Here is a 17,446-nt window from a genome sequence, read left to right on the forward strand (position 1 = left end):
ATATATATATATATATATATATATATACTTACCTCAATGATTGTGTTTAGTCACCTAAAACTGCCATCATCATTGCCCTTTATTTACTCCAAAAAGAAAGAAATGCTCATTTTTGAGACAATATAAGCCCAAATGAGCAATTGCACATGTGTGTTGTGTTACAGAGTTTAATCATATCATCAAAACTTCTGTAAATAAATAGACATATTGGTATTTTGATCTAATGGTCAGGATAGGAAACAACAATCAAAATGTTATCTCGACATTTTGGGCCCAAACTGCAAAATGATCCAGTGATCTAGTGCAATGTAATACATCACTAATCACTCTGTCACTCTGTCTTTAAAATGTAATAACATCTAACATTTTTACAACTATTTTCTCTTATAATGAGTAGATGGCTACAAATACATTACATGATTATATTTTTAACTGTCAGACTTTGATAGGATATTTCTTTTATTGTCAGGAGCATAATTTAAAAGAAGAGAGGACATTATAATAGAAACCTCCTCCTGGAACCATAGGGTGAATCACAAGCAAACTACATGAAAAAACAGAACAAGAACTAATGGCTTTAAGAAGTAATTTCTTACTGACAGGATGGAAACATTTAGTGTCCTTCATTTAAACTCCACTTGAGAATTAGCCAAGCTCATTTAAAATCAGTCTTTGTTAAATGCCAGACACTGCAGATACTTGCCATCAGTGTATCAACACAGCAATGTGGAGGGAAGGAAGGAGTTCTTCAAAAAGGCTTACCAAAAGGCATTGCAGATTTGAGATTTAAACAAAAAACGTGTTACATCGTGTAAATAATATCTAAAATAAACATACCTTTGTCATATATATTTTTTGTAGAAGAAAATATGATGCACATCAACTCAATTGCAGACTGCGTGGGAACTGAGTAGTGTAGGGTCTGCTTCAGTGAAAAATTATAACATGATGTAACAGACCGATGTCTATATGTGAGTGATGGAAATCTTCTTAATGCTAGAAATTAGTTTAAGAACTTAATATAATAGAGCCAGGAAATATAGAGAAAAAAAAATATATATATATATATATAATAAATATACATATATATTGTCATGGAACCAAAATGGTTATATGAGTATCTATATTTGGGGACAGTACTTGTTTTCAAGAATGTATAAGTCTATATTCTATTATTTTTATATCCATTTGTTGCTTTATACTGTAGCAATGCAGAATCTTACACAGAGTAGAGAAATATGATGTCTGTCTGAGGTTTTCAGTTGTGTATAAAACAAAAGAGAATGGTGCACCAAAATGGCTGTCACTGTACTGTATATCTCACTGTCTATTACGCAAAGACTCTCAGAGACGGATACAGCAAACTAGTTATTATAGCAACGTCCATTTGGTGTGAATAGCAAATGTAATTGTTGAATTACTTGTGGACCATCAGCTTCCCACATTTATTATTTGTTCATTTTGGGGACAGTGATTTAGCCCCTCACTTTTTTTTTTTTAATTTTTTTTGCCAATCACCAGGCTGGCTTTTGCAGTCACATATTCATCTTTTTTTTTAAAAAATATTCTTTGGCATGAAAGAATGGTGAGAATCTTTTTTCCCTACTATGGTGCTCTCTTGCAATCTGTATCACAGCAGAGCACATAAATATAAATGTATAATCATCTAATTCACAAACTGTGCAGATAGAAATGTTTCACAGCGTATATTTACCGTATGTATGTAAGAGACACGGTGCTTCATGATGCTGCTTTGAACTGACAGAAGGGGATCCAAATCTTTGCTTTTGGTTTGTTTTTTTGGTTCTAAACTGAAGCATGTGCAAGTTACCGCGATGAACATTATGTTGCCTTTTGTTCAAAAGTGGAAGTTGAGCATTGCAGCAGCTGCTAAAATTGACTCAAGACATTTAATTCAGTGCTGTACATTGCCAAAAAAAAACAACAACAACAAAAAAAAAACACGTCATATACATTCTGACAACTGGTGCTATTTAAAAACATGTGTGGTGCTTTTTTTTAAGTTAGTTATTTCCTTGCTTCAGACAAAATGTAGCTACACAATCCTGTACTGTACTGTAGGTTGCCGTTTGGCCAGCAAGTTATCATGTCACCTGGTCCGGTCATGTGTTTCGATCTTCGGCTGCTGTTGTTTCAGGGAATACACAGGTCAGATAGGACTAACATTTTGAGAGGCAAATTTTAAAGCAAGGACATTAATTTGAATATAGACGTCATAATGATTTTCTTGGGATTTAGTTAACAGTTTTCTTGTTGATTTTGGTCTGAACTTCACAATGCTTCAAAGTCTAATGTATTGGTGGTTGCAAATAGTATCCACACATTGTGTTTGGTGCTGAGTGAACAGATATGCTCACCATGACTTTTGATACGGTATTCCTCTTAGACATTCACATCCCTCTAAAGTCTTTCTATCAGGTCAAGTAAACATACTAACTCAACACGGTGACAGAGTACTATTGAAGACTTCAGTCACCTTCAATTCAACCGAACTACTCCAAAACCACCACTAGATGGAGTTTGTTGCTCATAAGGGATCTGTAGAGTTACTATGTTTGAAGACCAGAGAAAGCCTTCAATTATTTTGTGTAAAAGATGCTTTTAAAAACTAGTAAAGGTTTGCTGCCAACACTCAACTCAACTTTTTGGAGATTGAAACATTTTCGTTAATGTACAAGTCATGTGAAGCTGATTATCTCTTTTTTTCATTACAAAATGCAATACAATAGTGGAAGAAGAACAAACTGAACTCATTGTCTCCTCTTAATTGTTCGGTCTTCCTGAGATGTGTTAAACCGGTTTGAGTTACAGACTTCACAACCTTCTGGAAAACAACACAAATGTGTGAGTGTGTTCACTGTTAGTTACAGGTGTAGACAACTCAGTACCTCAAAATGTCTCTTCATGGAAATCTTTAGTCCAGATATGTAACTACTCCTTTTTTTTTTTTTTTTTTTTTTACGTTTTCCATTTCTGAGAAGTCAGTACTCATGATGCTTTTTATATTTGTTGGCACAAACACTAACAAGAATGTATGGCTATTGTAATTCCTGCTCATCCCCACTCTTCCTAAAAATTGAAGCTCTGAAAGCAACTAAATTGAACTGTCAGTTTTTTGTATTTCAAATGTCTTGGTATGCTTGTTGTAGTTGTATATTCATAATGGTGTATATTACATCAATTTTTATTTATTAAAATGTTTAAATTTTCTAAGATGACTCTTCATGTTATTCAGCAGCGATTCTGATCATTTGATGCACTTTACATTTTGAAGTTGTCAAGTCAATGTTTTTGTAATATTTTCCCCACTGTCTTGAAACAGTGGGGAAAATATTACAGCTATTACAGCTATTTAGCAGCATTCATGTCATTTCTGCACAACTTGCTGTTACTTGCTGCTATAACTTCAAAATGAGCAAATTAGTAGTGCAATAAATGTCCATAGTATGTGTGATATAGCATGCTAAACCACTGGTATGGCCCATCAAAACAATAATATTAACATTATTAGATTAGTGAAAAAATAGGGGAAAGCAATTAGCAATGCATCAGTTTGTGACTTTTGATGTAGCCTAGTGCCATTGTCGGAACAAAAAGCCACTTTTCACTTTCATTTGTTAGGTTCTGACCAAATACCTGCAAAGGTGAAAGACATTCCTATCTGCATTAGTGTATTATCAAAATTAGCATGCTAGGCTGTTACCATTTCCACTGTGAGCATGTTAGCATGCTGACATTAACATTTTGTTTACAAAGCTGTGACCTACTGCCTCTCAAAGCTGCAAGCATATGGCCCTTATCGTATTATGTTTTCGTTTTTGTAATGTCATTGTACTTGTGTTAAGGTAAAGGTTAACATGGCTCTTACAAAGATAAAGTATAGGCCTTCGTATGAAATATATTCATATTAAAATGGATATGTTGGCTTATATTTTTGTGCAGTTGGCTACAGGGTTCATGCAAAAAGATAATGACTACTTAATTTAAAAGTGAGGAGCTTACCTAGTGTATGGAAAGGATAAGTAATTCACATATGTCACAGAAGGGCCTGTCTTCTTCTAGCTGCTATCAAGCTAACTGTGAACATGTAGATATATAAGGTGCAGGCCCCAACACTCATTAATTAATGTCATTAATTACACCTGTGCCTTACTTGCATGGGAGAAAAGTGTGAGGTGTGAGAACAGTCTGGAATGTGAGTACTTTGTCTTGATTTGCCTGTTCACCGAAACCTTGCCGAACAGAGATGCATGTGGATTACATTTATAAAAATCCATCAATCATTTGTGACAGGTGAGTCAAGATATGACCACGGGGTCAAGTCTGAGGGTTAATGTTACGCTGGTAAAAAAAAACCCCAAAACACAAAAAAAACAAACAAAAAACACAGTCAGTTGTAATACATTAGGACCACAAACACAGTCATTCAAGCCATACCATCATATTTTGATGGAAATGCCTAGCTATAATCCGAGTGGGATTGAATGAGTTGGCAGATATCCCATCAATATTTCTTTAATTTAACATGATGTATCACACCTTATGATTATGATAATATGTTGATACTGCAAGATTAGATTTCAGATGTATTTATTTATTCGTTCAGACTGCCATTCACCTTACTGCACACTTTGGCTTAATTAGTAGTAGCATACTTAACAATGAACTGATGCGACTGAGGAATGGGTCTCTCTCTCTCTCTCTCTCTCTCTCTCTCTCTCTCTCTCTCTCTCTCTCTCTCTCTCTCTCTCTCTCTCTCTCTCTCTCTCTCTCTCAAATTCAAAATTCAAGTTTGCTTTATTTGCATGAATGTTATGAGAACTATGTTGCCAAAGCATCAAGAAAAAAATGTAGGTTAAAATACAAATAAATGAAATGAAATTTAAAAAGTAAAGAGAATAATGTGTGCGTGGAAGGATTAATAAGATTGGGTATCATTAGGCAATTACAAGTTGTCATATACAATGAAAAACATATATACACATAGTTCATATTACATAAATAATAATAATAATAACAATAATAATAATAACATAGCAATAATGGTTCTGATCAGCATTCGTGTATTTCTCTAGAATCATGGCAGATTACATATTTTACATACACAGTTACATATTGAGCAGCTAATTTTATAAATCGTGGATCTTCTCCCAGACATACTGTTAACAGTTCATCACATTTTGTTCCCTGATATGATGGATCTGCTGCAGTTATCTGCTGGAGGAAAGCCTCCCTCTCAGTTTGGTACAGGGGGCAGGAGAGGAGAAAATGGGCTTCAGTTTCTGTTTCCCCTGAAGAACAGTGTTTACATACTCTTAATTCTCTGGGCTTCCATTCGTTCTGATGCCGACATTTTTGAACCTATAGTTGATGGTCGGTGAGTCTGTACATTGTTAATGTGTGTCTCTGTTTGGGGTTTTTTATGCTGACCAGATATTGTGCTGGAGAATATTCTCTATCCAGTAAGCAATAGCATTCTAATTTATTGATGGATTTAATTTCATTCTTCTAATTGTCAATGTAAGCCGTTTTGTTGTTTTTGTCTATAGATGCCAGGTTAATTTTGGAGAGATGTTGGAGGTCTTGGATTTTGAGGTGGCAGGTTTCTCTGGTGTTTCCCAGAGGGTCTGTCTCTGGACAGAGGCTGTTACTGAGAAAGGCTCTGTTGTGGTGATAGGAATCAGGATCAGCTTGTGTTACGTGAACCTGGAACTTAATTGACCTTTTGATCATGTGTAGATGGAGAGGGAAGTGTCCCAGCTCTGCTCTACATGCATGGTTTGAACAGTTTCAGTGGACCTTGAGGATTTCTCTCTCTCTCTCTCTCTCTCTCTCTCTCTCTCTCTCTCTCTCTCTCTCTCTCTCTCTCTCTCTCTCTCTCTCTCTCTCTCTCGCGAGATCAGCAGTTGCCTAGAAACCCATGTCAACAGCTATTAAGAAGACACCAAAACCGTGTTACCCTGTAGGGAAGTTTAGGCGAAACCTATAAAAGCTGTAAATTTACTCTTTGAATCATATAATGGAGGTAAGTGCTCTTCCCAAGGGTTTGGATACATGGCGACTTAACGCTGATGTTAATGAATCGCGTACATTTAACATAACGCTGGTTAAAGTGGAGCAAGTTACTGTCGGCAAAATACGCTTAAATTTGGTAAATCTGACGCCCATCAGGTGTTAGCATGTTCGTTAACGTCAGTTTCACTACTATCTTGTATTAACTTTTAACTCCCTGACTGCAACTTACAGGGTTCAATACGAGGTCAAAATATGAAAATTACCATTAAGCCATGAGTTAAGTGTATAACTTCCGCGGCGGGTCTAATAACTTGTAATGGTAAAGTCTAACTTGAGTCTGTCATTTACCTGTGGAGTCAGCCTGTTAAAGGGGAGGCACCACAGAGCAGCAGGGTCACATTGTTAACTAATACTTTCACCATCAAATGCTCCAGTTTATTACTTAACTACAATGAAATAATTCTTTTTTTGTTTAACAAGTGTTCAAAAATGTTCTGTTTAGATATGATAAAGTGGCATTATTGGGTAAAAAAATAAAATAAAATAAAAATAAAGCCAGGTTACAAATCTGTCGACATATTCTGGGTCAGAGGTTTTACAGCAGGAATTTTGGATGTGTCTTTTTTATGAATCCATAAAACAGAAAATGATGTCAATAGCCACTCAAAAAGATATATGTTCTCCATGTTTTTAGCAATGAAATGTTCAGTAAATCAAGATATTGATGAGCTTCTCTGTAAAAACATTCAGATTATAAATTATGAAAAAAATGGGAAGTTTTATACTGCTGAAGTGGAGTCTGAAATAAAGTAATTTTGAAAAGGCCTTACAATATATGTATTGTAATACTCTATGTATGTAATGACAGAACTTGTTGCCTCAAAACAACAGTAACAAAAATATTTTGATGGTACAGTGTCTTGTAATAGGGTGAATGGTGTCTCTGTCACAGCCACTCTGACCCCCTATGTTGTTTCTTCACTATGCAACTTAAGTGAGAGGATAGGATAACACTGTTACATACATGTTTACCTCACGATACAAGTATGCTCTAAGGCAGGGGTCACCAACCTTTTTGAAACTGAGAGCTACTTCATCAGTACTGAGTCATATGAAGGGCGACCAGTTTGATACACTCGTCTGAAATAACAAATGTGCTCAGTTTGCCTTTAGTTATATATGATTATTAATGATTAATGATACTCATCTATGTGAAGACACCGATCACGTTAATGATTTCTCACATTAATTATCAACAATGACTTAACAAGGTAGTAAACAGATAATATCAATTTTCAGTTTTCATCTTTAGAACAGGCCTGAGGGCTACTCATGAGGTCGTGGGGGCTACCTGGTGCCCACGGGCATCATGTTGGTGACCCCTGCTCTAAGGCAATTATTTTTTGTATTACACAATTTCTGAAATGATATGTGTAAATATGCATATACGTCGTTCTAATCCAATATGCACGAGTTGCATAAATGCCTAGAACAGAAATTTGAACTCAAACACCTTTAAGACATTTTCTTCCCACTAGTCTGAAAAAAGGACATATTTTGGAAGCAAATTAGCCCAAAATATCAACATATTGCATGAAAAACTGCTGTTTTCTGTTTTATGGGTTCATTCTCAACCATGACACATTTTCACACTCAGTCTGTTTCTTTGCTGTATTTCCAGGGGACAGGACCAATAGGAGAGGACATGTTTGAGTCAATGGAGGAATTCCAGATGGTCCTCAATGAGCTGGTTGGGGACAAGAGCATGGACAAGGTCCGGGTGGAGTATGAGAAGCTCATCCATGCTCTTAAGAAGTCCAGAGAGAATGAGAAGAGGCTCATGTCCAAATGCAGAGAGCTGAATGCAGAGATTGTGTCCACATCAACTAAAGTCGCAGCAGCCCTGAAGATTTCCCAGGAAGATGAAACAACAATTACTTCGCTAAAGAGGGTATATGTTATTTTCAAAACATGTGACATCAATATAATTCAAATTTTCTTTCTTTCTTTGTTTATTTATTGCCCTGATCTGATTTGGCAAATTTAAAAAAAAGTATCATTAATTGCTTATTATGCTGTTTCATTTTTTGTAAGGTAAAAATACTCCTCAAGTCTGCAAAATCCCTGATTATGAATAAAAATATTTTTTGAACATTTTTCCCCTCTGGACTCCTCAGATTTCATTGACTCAATGATTTTCCTTTGGTTTTACTGTAGGAGCTTGATAAAGCTTGGAAAATGGTTGATGCTGCTCATGATAAAGAGAAGAGGGACAAAGAGGCCATCAGGAATTTAAAAGAAGAAGTTGCAAACCTAATCAAAAAGGCAGAACAACAAACTGGCTTCTCTACAAACCAAGAGCAGAGGTGAGTCGTTTGTCCTCCACTTGATAATCTATACCGTGGATAGTGTAGGTAAAGTAAATGGAACTAACTAGGATCTGTTTATTGCAGTGATCAACTGAAAATGATTGAGCAGTTGACTAAGGAGAAGGACCAGCTGCTAACAGATGTGGAGGGTCTGAGAGAAAAATTTAACAAGGCCACTGCAACCCAGCAGCAGATCGAGGCCCAACGAGATTCTGCCTTAGAGAGTATTTCTCAGGTAAATAAGTAGCAAGTACTCATAGATAGAAGGCTGACATTTATGTAGATCTGATTATTCTAAAATTATTAATCTCGGCGATTTTACGTGACCAGTCTTGGCTTGAGTATAGTGAATTAATATTTTTCATGTTATTCATGTTTTGCAATAGCTTTAGATCATCTGTACATCTGTGTGTCTGTACATGGGGCATTGGCAACATAAATAATGTACTTAAACATAAACAGCACAGCAAAACACACATTTAACTGAACTGGGTAGGGAAACCTTTACTGACTAGTTCCAGTAGTATTAACTAAATTTATACACTATAGCACTTATAAAGACAGTGCTTAAAAGTGCTGTACATACACACAACATACCAAACAATGAGTCACAAGAAAAAGCAAGCATTACAGTGGCAATTCCAAATGAAAATAATGTAAACACAACAGTAAGAATAACACAGGGAGAAAAAAAACAGTGAGGATTCAGATTTTTGTCGAGCACTAGCAGATGTAGCTCTACAGGTTGGGTTTCAGCAGCATCGGGAAGAATACAAACTGCTGTTCTGAAGCCAGAGGGGCTCCTCACAAATAGAATGAAATACAATCAAATTCTTCTGCCAATTCTTCTGTTTGTCTAAACCCAGCTCCAGCAGGAGCTCCAGGTACAGCAGAATGAGATTTCCCGAGAGATGAGGTTGAAAGAGAAGCTGGACAAGGAGGTGAAGCAGCTGCACATGGACATGGAAGCCAAGATGGGGGACGTCAAGGCTCTGAATCTGCAGGGCGAAAGGGCCAGAGAGGAGCAGCAGCGACTGGAGCAGCAGCTCAAAGAGCTAAAGGTAGAATGGACTGAGTGGTGGAGAACACTTATATGTTTCTCCAAAATCTCCCATTGGTGTTTAGTAATTTAGTGACTGCATAGGCCAATACCACTGATGCACATCATTATCATACAAGCCATTTAACCTCTTGTGCCTTGTCTTTTGTCTTCATTTGTCACAAATGTGTATATTTATATATATATATAATGACTTGGGACTTGGCTTGACTTGCCTAACACAAAAATTACTTTGGACTTGCTTGAGACTTTGACCAATTGACTTGAGTTGCATGTCTGGTATATATAAATAAGTTAGGTTAGTTTAGTTTAAGTACCAAAGTGTGGCTCAGTACGTCATCACATAAACCTAATGACCAATTATTCAAATTAACACATGGGAGACTGCTATTTTGAGAGCATCTTTTACCATTAAGGGTGGCTAAACACACACATTGACAAACTAATACATGTAATTGTGAGGTTGATTACCTGTTGTTACTGTGCTGCAGTGTGTAATAAACTTCTCCCCACCCATCCAATCTCTTCGCTGACTGCAACAGATCATGAATGAGCGATCCACCAAGGAGCTGGAGCAGATGCAGGTGAAGAATACTAAGCTGCAGCAGGAGTGTGAGCAACTCTCATCAGTCAAAGAACGTCTGTCATTGGAGAATCAGCAGAACACAAATGAGCTCAAGGTACACGTTTGTCCATTGACACACATCTGCCACTGGCCAACAGAGACACACCCTCACCTGTCAAGTTAGCATACATACCTGATTGTGTTACAGTTGGGGGTATTTGTATGTGCTTGTGCATGCATGATTTTGAGTGTCAATGAGAGAGAGGGTGGTAAAACTGAGAGACATAGCTAAAACATTGATTGCTAAGTCACACAACATCACTATGAAGCGGTCAGTTTGATTGCTGTAAATAAATGAATACTATAGTGCCCCTTGTGCATAATGCTCCATGCATTGACTTTCACTGTCCTTGCACTGCTGGAGGACAAAGCGAATAAAAGAATTAACAAGTGTTTTTTAACCTCCACCTCACCCATAAACACCTTGTTTTTCTGTGCCGGAAAAAAAAATAGTTTTCTTAGTCTTCCTCTCATTTATGGCTATGATTTAATCTAAATAACCATCGATCAGCAGGCTCATTTCTTTACAGTTACATTCATTAGGTGCATTGCATCCATCATATATGGTTGAATGTGGCTCTTTAGGGGGTGTGATATGTGGCTGATCCATGTGCACACATTTCCAAGTTGTTTTATAAATATAGATTAAATTCTTTTTTTGCCATACTTACATTTCCTCATTTGTTCGTATGCAAACATTTAGTGTGGATTCTCCAGAGTTCCATAAATAAGACCCTAGGTCAGAAACAGGTATATTTTTTAAACTGTTATGTTAGGGTTGTGGTCAGAGGGATAGAGTAAACCTGATTTGTATACCTCAGCGTTGTAACATCTGCTATCTTACTCAGATGAGAGAAGAGGAGGTCAGTCAGATGCGTCAGGAGATTGCAAAACAAACAAAGATGAGAGAAGCCATTCAGAAGAAGTTGCACCAGATGGAGGATCAGAAAGCTGATGTGGATGTACAGAAAGAGACACTGAAGGCTCAGATCGCTGGCCTGGAGAAGGGTATGAGAGCCTACCATGTTTTGTCGACAACACACAAATACACTGAGAGACTGACATGAGCCACGCCACATAAACACCTTCCTATTTTCTATCCTCTGACATTTGAATAGATGATTTCATACTGAATGGAAGCGAATCTGGCAACTCCTTGAAAACGTTGTAACACAATTTGAGATTTTGTAAGTCGCATATCTCTGCACAATACGGGATATACGTACATGAATATAAATTCAGATATACGCAAATGGCCAACGTCATTATTACAATAATTTCCCAACATAATGATCCCAGAGCCACCCCAGTATCAACAAGGGACCAATTTCAACCTCATAAGTTATATATTAATCAAGAGAAAACCCAAGTACTAATATACATTTAAATAATCTAAAATAAAACTGATTCTTTGTGTACTTCTTAATATATGTTTATGTATATGTATAGCCATTTCATCTTGTTTCTCCTTCACAGTGCTTCTCTGTACTCTCTGAATTTGTTCCTCCACAGATCTTGAATCTTCCCAAAAGCAAGTTGAAGTTGACAAGAAAGCTACAGATGAGCTGATCCGTGAGCGAGACATCTTAAATAAGGTATGTGTTGTAATGTGCCTTGCAAACAAAGTTGGTTGTATGATCCACCTTACTATATAGACATGTTGTGTCATTGCTAATCATGGATAGTGAAGAGCAGTAGTAACTGTAACTAGTGGGGATTTATCTTGTGATCTACAGTATCCTCATAAACACACAATTTGCTGTTGTCTGCAATATTAATATACGATTTTATTATATTTTAAAAACACAATTCCCGTTCAACAGAACATGATCAAAGCTGCACAGTCGACTGAGAAACAGCAGAGCATTGTGAAGCTCCTCGAGCAGGACAAGAAGACTCTGGAACATGAGATCAATGGATACCGGCAGGAGGCCCAAAAGCAGCGCAAAATCATCCAACAGCTGGAGAAAGAACGGGACCGCTACATCAATGAGACCAGTAACCTCATGCAGAAGGCAGGTTCTGCAGATGTGCTAGCTTATTGCATTTTATTATTCATATGAATTTGAATATTATAAGACGATTTCAATTATTAACTGTCACACGGTTGGGAAACCTGAGAGTAGGAGTGGAATTTTCCTTCTTTCCACAGGTGCAGCTGAAAATGAGTGACGTTGAAGTGAGAGAGATGGAGATATTTGATTGGAGGAAGAAGGTCTCAGAGGCAGAGTGTAAGCTCAAACAGCAAGAAAACCTGCTGGAGTCTGTCATATCTGAAAGGAACCTCTACAGCAAAAACCTCATCGAGGCTCAGGTACCACTGATCTGTTCCTGCAATCCTCGGCTGATCTTCAGTTTGTTAGTTATATATCCAGGAAGGCATCAGTTAGCCTGTGAGTCATTTGTAGACGGCATTACACAAATAGTAACAGGGCTGCCGAGTTTCATCAAATGGCTGAAATGAGACTTTGGGGGAAGGGACCTTCGGTCAATGGCGAAAAAGATTGGGACGTTTGAAGCCACATTAACAGCAATATCTAATTTGAAATTAAATTATTGTCTGGATTGATATAATTTCCCATGGTCTGTAAATTGTGACTATTTAAGAACATATTTTATTAATCTAAAAACACCATAATTCATGTCAAAATGAGATAGTGACCTGCCATTTGACTTTCAGCTTCAGTCAAACAGAGTCATTATTCAGCTCAAAATATTTTTTAAAAGTTTGCAGCCTGTCACACTTAAGTTTGTTTTCTCTCCTGAGATGTGATGGCAGGACCCACCTACTTTGCCTCTGATTGGTTGGTACATGTTGCCTTTGGTTCGATCGCTTTGATTAAGCATGAGGACTAATTATTGGTTAGGGTTAATATCTGGGTAAGCCAGTCAGAGTAGTGCCCCAAGTAAGGGAAGCAGCAACTGAAAAATTAGAGAGGAAAAAAATTAAAAAAATCTGAGGGCAATTTATGAATATCATGGTGTGACATATGAGGATTAGCATGTGATCATGTGAAGATGCTCAGTCGGGTGAGTCTAATGTCAATGTGTGAAACTCTTCAATAGAGTGCTGCTATTTATACGATATGTACTTGTTTATGATCCTTTCCTTCCATGTACTGTGTCTCTCTACCTCAGGAGGAGATTGCAGAGATGAAGAGGAAGATGAAGACCATGAACAACCAGGTCACCAGACTGAGAGATGAGATCACTGGGAAGGAGATGGCCCTAGCCAAGGATCAGCAGGAACACAAACGCTTAGAGAAGGATAACGAGGCCCTCAAGGTAGAGCAGCCTGTCTCATTGGTTCTCAGTGGGGTGTGGTTTTAAGTTGTTATCATATTTGACTGTTAGCATTGAGCTCTTTTGATAACTTTATTTAACTTTTTAAACACATTTTAATGGCTCTCTTCACACTCTTCACCCTTTTCTGTCTCCTGCTACAGGGGGAGCTTCAGTCGATGAAGCTCCAGCTTGAGGAAACAAAGCAGCGTGTTGACAGTCAGAAAGCAGAACAGCAGAAACTGCAGAAGATTATAGCCGACGCTGATGCTGAGCAGATCCAACAGAAGAAGCAACTGGAACAGGTAGTAAAGAAAGAGGGTTAGGAGGGAGGTTGAAAAAATGAAATAGAGTGCAGTGTAATTATTTGTTGATGAAACTTCACTCAAGGTTATCAGAGAGCGAGACAACCTGGGCAAACAGCTGCTGCGCCGCAACGATGAGATTGCACTGCTGTATGAGAAGATCAGGATCCAGCAATCAATCCTGAGCAAGGGGGACTTCCACTACAACCAGAAGATGGAAGACATCCGCCTGCTGAAGGTGGAGATCAAGAGGCTCCAGTGCAAGAAGAGCATCCTGGACAAGACTGTACCCCACACAGAGGACCTGAGGTAAAGGAGAGAAGAGGTGACTGATGAAGCTTGAGGGAAAATGAAGCCGAATAGTTTGAAAAAAGACAGTCAGCAGTGAATTGCTCAGAGAGAGGAATATGGAGTAGAGAAGAAGAAAGAATGAGGTGACCTGCAAAGTGCAGTGATTAGAGAAGTAGACAAAAATGGAGCAAGGTGGAGAGAGAGTCAGAGGTAGGCCTCCTTTGAACTTCTAGCTTCCCCAAACCATAATAAACTCTCTTCTATTAAATCCAGCATTTTTACAGTAAAGTTTTCTACATTTGCTTTAAGACGAGAGCTGTTCCACCTCCAAAGAGAGCTGCTGAGAGAGAGGGTAAGGAACAGCGTCCTCGAGGAACAGCTGAAGCCCATAAATATTCACCGATGGAGACGACTGGAGGTGAAGCCATCACAGCTCCTGTCTGATATTTGTTTGTTCTAGTTTGTGTGTAAGGCCACTCATAAACCTCAAGCTGAGTAAGCCTCATGCTTTGTAAATTTCTCCCCTGCAGGGCAGTGACCCAGGCAAATATGAACTCATCCAAAAGATTCAGTCCTTACAAAAGCGACTTATTGCCAAGACCCGAGAACTTGAGGAACGTGAACTTCTATTACAGGTAAACAATTGACACTGCCGTTTACACACAAGTTAACACACACAAACACACACACACACACACGTGATTTGACTACTTCAAATGGAGCTAATTTGTAAACTTACCTCTTACTTCTATCAGCTGTCTAAAGCCTCTTTTCCACTGCATGGTTCTTCTCGGTTCAGCATAACTCAGCTTGACTTGAAGTACTGTACTTGATTTCGTTGCCACTGCAAAAGGGTAACAACAACAGAACACAAGAATAATGGAACATATCGAAAGGGTGGTTATTCGTCAACAACATGGGACAAACTTTGTCTCAGATAAGTCTGCAGGCAAGCAAGATATAACACTGCTGAAATAATTTAGAAAATATATAAGCTTGGGAAATCCTATGTCAGATTTCAGATGAGGAACAAGTCTAGTTGCTCTGTGTCGCCAATGTGACAATTCTCTTTGACCACTGAGTGGTCTGCAGTGCTTTAACCCTACAGGTTTAGTATTGACTTAGCTCACCTGGGACCTCGACCAATGTGATACCAAAAAAAGTACCCGCTATTATCCACGGCCTTTACCAATCGAGTCAAAATAATGGAACTCTACAGCACAGACGAACAAGATACTGGATATCAGGCTCACTCACTCATTCTTCCTTTCCTTCTTCTTCTTCCCACCAAGGAAAAGGAGAAGCTGTATGTGGAACTGAAGCACATCCTGGCCCGGCAGCCTGGTCCAGAGGCAGCTGAGCAGCTCCAGCAGTGCCAGTGGACCATCAGAGAGAGAACTAAAAAGCTCAAGGTCAGAGGCTGCAGCTGATTTCAGGTAAAACATGCTACCTCTTTGCTTCCTTACGTTCTATGACAAAATCTTGTTCTTTTTTTCTTTCTCCGATTTCACAGGCATTGATAGCAGAAGTGAGAATGCTCGACTCCAGGATGAACGAGTACAAACGTGAAAATCAAAGTTTAGCGAATGAGCTGGCAAATGTTAAGAAGAAGTACCTCAGACAGAAAAAGCTCCACAGGTGAGGATGAGCTTTGCTTTATGTCATAGCAATCTCAGTCTGACATTTAAACACGGGTTCATAATTAAGTTTACATATGTAGCGTGCTTACTCTCTGATGTCCTGGAGCTCTGTGTGTCTCATTAGTGAGCAGATGACCAAGACCAAGGTGGAGCAGCTGGAACCTCTGCCCCAGCTGAGCAGCAAGCCTCACTTCGTTGGCGGAGGCTTCCGGATTGACAACCCTGTGAGAAGATAACGGCTACTATAACGATAGATTGAATAATGCATCTTTCACATATTTTATTGTTTGAAATGAAAGAAACTATGTTTCCACATATGCTGGCAGCATCTGCAAGTCAGAGGTTTCTGAACAATCCTGTATTTTACAGTGAAGCAATCATGACCACAATCATCAATTATCAGCGGGGTGTCTTCATCCTGCTACCACACAGTACTGCAATACTATACTACATCATGTTGTATGAAATACTTTTGATCAGAATATGAATGCCAGATCCTAAACAACACATCAGATACCCTGTAATGTTCTTGTGTTTTTTCTATTTTTTTAGTAGTCATTTCATTTCTTATTACCAACAATTAATTATGCATACCTCTCTGTCATCCTCAATAGACTATACATTTCTCTCATCCCTCTCAATATTAATGAAGTTTACTAATGTTTGTTTGGATCAACTTGTAATCCTCTTTAAGAGGGAGGTTCCCTGTGAATAAACTGTCCATGTATTAATGAGTGCATAGCTTGGTGATGAATCAGAAAAACATATGGGCTGTTCAGAAACCTTTGACTGCAGTGTATATACTGAAGAGATTTAATAAAGACTTGTGTTTACTGGGGACCTGCGTGACTTTGCATTCTTTAGACATGGGGTCCACTGAACCATGAACCACTGAGACACATCACATAGAAAACAATGTCCCATGACACTTGAATGAACTTCCAGTGTAAATTTGAACACACATCACACTTCACTGGTGCCCTCTAATGTTAATCCACATCAGTGCAAGTCTACAGTGCAACAGGTGAGGCAGTGAAAGCACCCAGGGCTCACTGGTTAATACTATATTCTCTGCCTTTCTTATGATAATACTATCATATTATACAAGCACAGATATTATGAGGAAAATCCTGAATTATGTTCTGTCTCTTGAGCAGGTTATTTACAGGATTTCCCCATAATCACCAGCAGATGTCAGCAGAATACAGGCTGACTAGACAAGACAAAAATGCACTATGCTAGTATACATTTGAGATTCATGGGTTAACAGATGTATCTTTAAACCTAAACATTTACATGTTTATTATAAGTTGAAAATAACACGTACAGCAGTGTTATTATATTTGGCAGAAATAATATACTCTAATCTTTAGGATTGAGGACCCCTGACAGCTGCAGTATGCTGCCATCAGGGGTATGAATGCCTTACCAACTGAAATCAGTGCAAACAGTCTTCCGTGGTCCCCAAAAATGTTTGGGCCTCACTGGAGCTCATTAGCAGGTGGAAGGTGTGCTAATCAGTGGCATCAGCTGCTGAGATGTTCGAGTGCAACGACACCTGAACACACACTGACTATCTCCATCTAATTATAACTTAACAGCTGTCAACGCTGAAAGACTGCACAATTTGTCCTGTGCATACTGGTTTACCCTGACAAAATGTAAATAGCAGAAAGATTTACCATCACAATGTGACTGATGCCAAGTTCTATATATTTACAGGAACTAAAATTGTGTGTACAATTTGCTCTTGTTAACCTAACATCATCAGAATCAGGCCATATACTGAGCCCCACCTCCTCAAACACAGCCTGTGCATCTACAGCCAACACTGGGGG

The 17,446-nt window shown here is 38.3% G+C and overlaps 1 protein-coding gene and 1 long non-coding RNA gene across 4 annotated transcripts; one reads left to right on the plus strand and one right to left on the minus strand.

Moving 5' to 3' along the window:
* The first annotated feature begins 5,938 nt into the window (after window positions 1–5,938).
* On the plus strand, window positions 5,939–16,253 carry cfap58 (cilia and flagella associated protein 58). The gene is made up of 18 exons (XM_037118420.1): window positions 5,939–6,046; window positions 7,718–7,987; window positions 8,254–8,402; window positions 8,490–8,640; window positions 9,272–9,466; window positions 10,008–10,145; window positions 10,939–11,098; window positions 11,603–11,685; window positions 11,914–12,105; window positions 12,243–12,404; window positions 13,229–13,375; window positions 13,537–13,677; window positions 13,763–13,986; window positions 14,278–14,386; window positions 14,499–14,603; window positions 15,261–15,380; window positions 15,482–15,606; window positions 15,733–16,253. Exons 1-18 carry the CDS (start codon window positions 6,041–6,043, stop codon window positions 15,842–15,844), a joined length of 2,589 nt encoding a protein of 862 aa, XP_036974315.1. The 5' UTR covers window positions 5,939–6,040; the 3' UTR covers window positions 15,845–16,253.
* On the minus strand, window positions 9,274–17,384 carry LOC119030663. 3 transcript variants are annotated; one of them, XR_005078369.1, is made up of 8 exons: window positions 17,038–17,384; window positions 15,698–15,830; window positions 15,226–15,366; window positions 14,708–14,812; window positions 10,907–10,929; window positions 10,762–10,825; window positions 9,937–10,106; window positions 9,274–9,403 (listed from the first exon to the last, which is right to left on the minus strand). It is a non-coding gene; the product is annotated as an uncharacterized LOC119030663 (long non-coding RNA). The 3 variants fall into 3 exon arrangements; XR_005078368.1 differs by lacking the exons at window positions 10,762–10,825; window positions 10,907–10,929 and having other exon boundaries at window positions 17,038–17,381; XR_005078367.1 differs by lacking the exons at window positions 9,274–9,403; window positions 9,937–10,106; window positions 10,762–10,825; window positions 10,907–10,929 and adding exons at window positions 13,529–13,668; window positions 13,784–13,981 and having other exon boundaries at window positions 17,038–17,382.
* Window positions 17,385–17,446: the final 62 nt, after the last annotated feature.

The sequence above is a fragment of the Acanthopagrus latus genome, chromosome 13, assembly GCF_904848185.1.
Source record: "Acanthopagrus latus isolate v.2019 chromosome 13, fAcaLat1.1, whole genome shotgun sequence".
Taxonomy (NCBI): Eukaryota; Metazoa; Chordata; class Actinopteri; order Spariformes; family Sparidae; genus Acanthopagrus; species Acanthopagrus latus.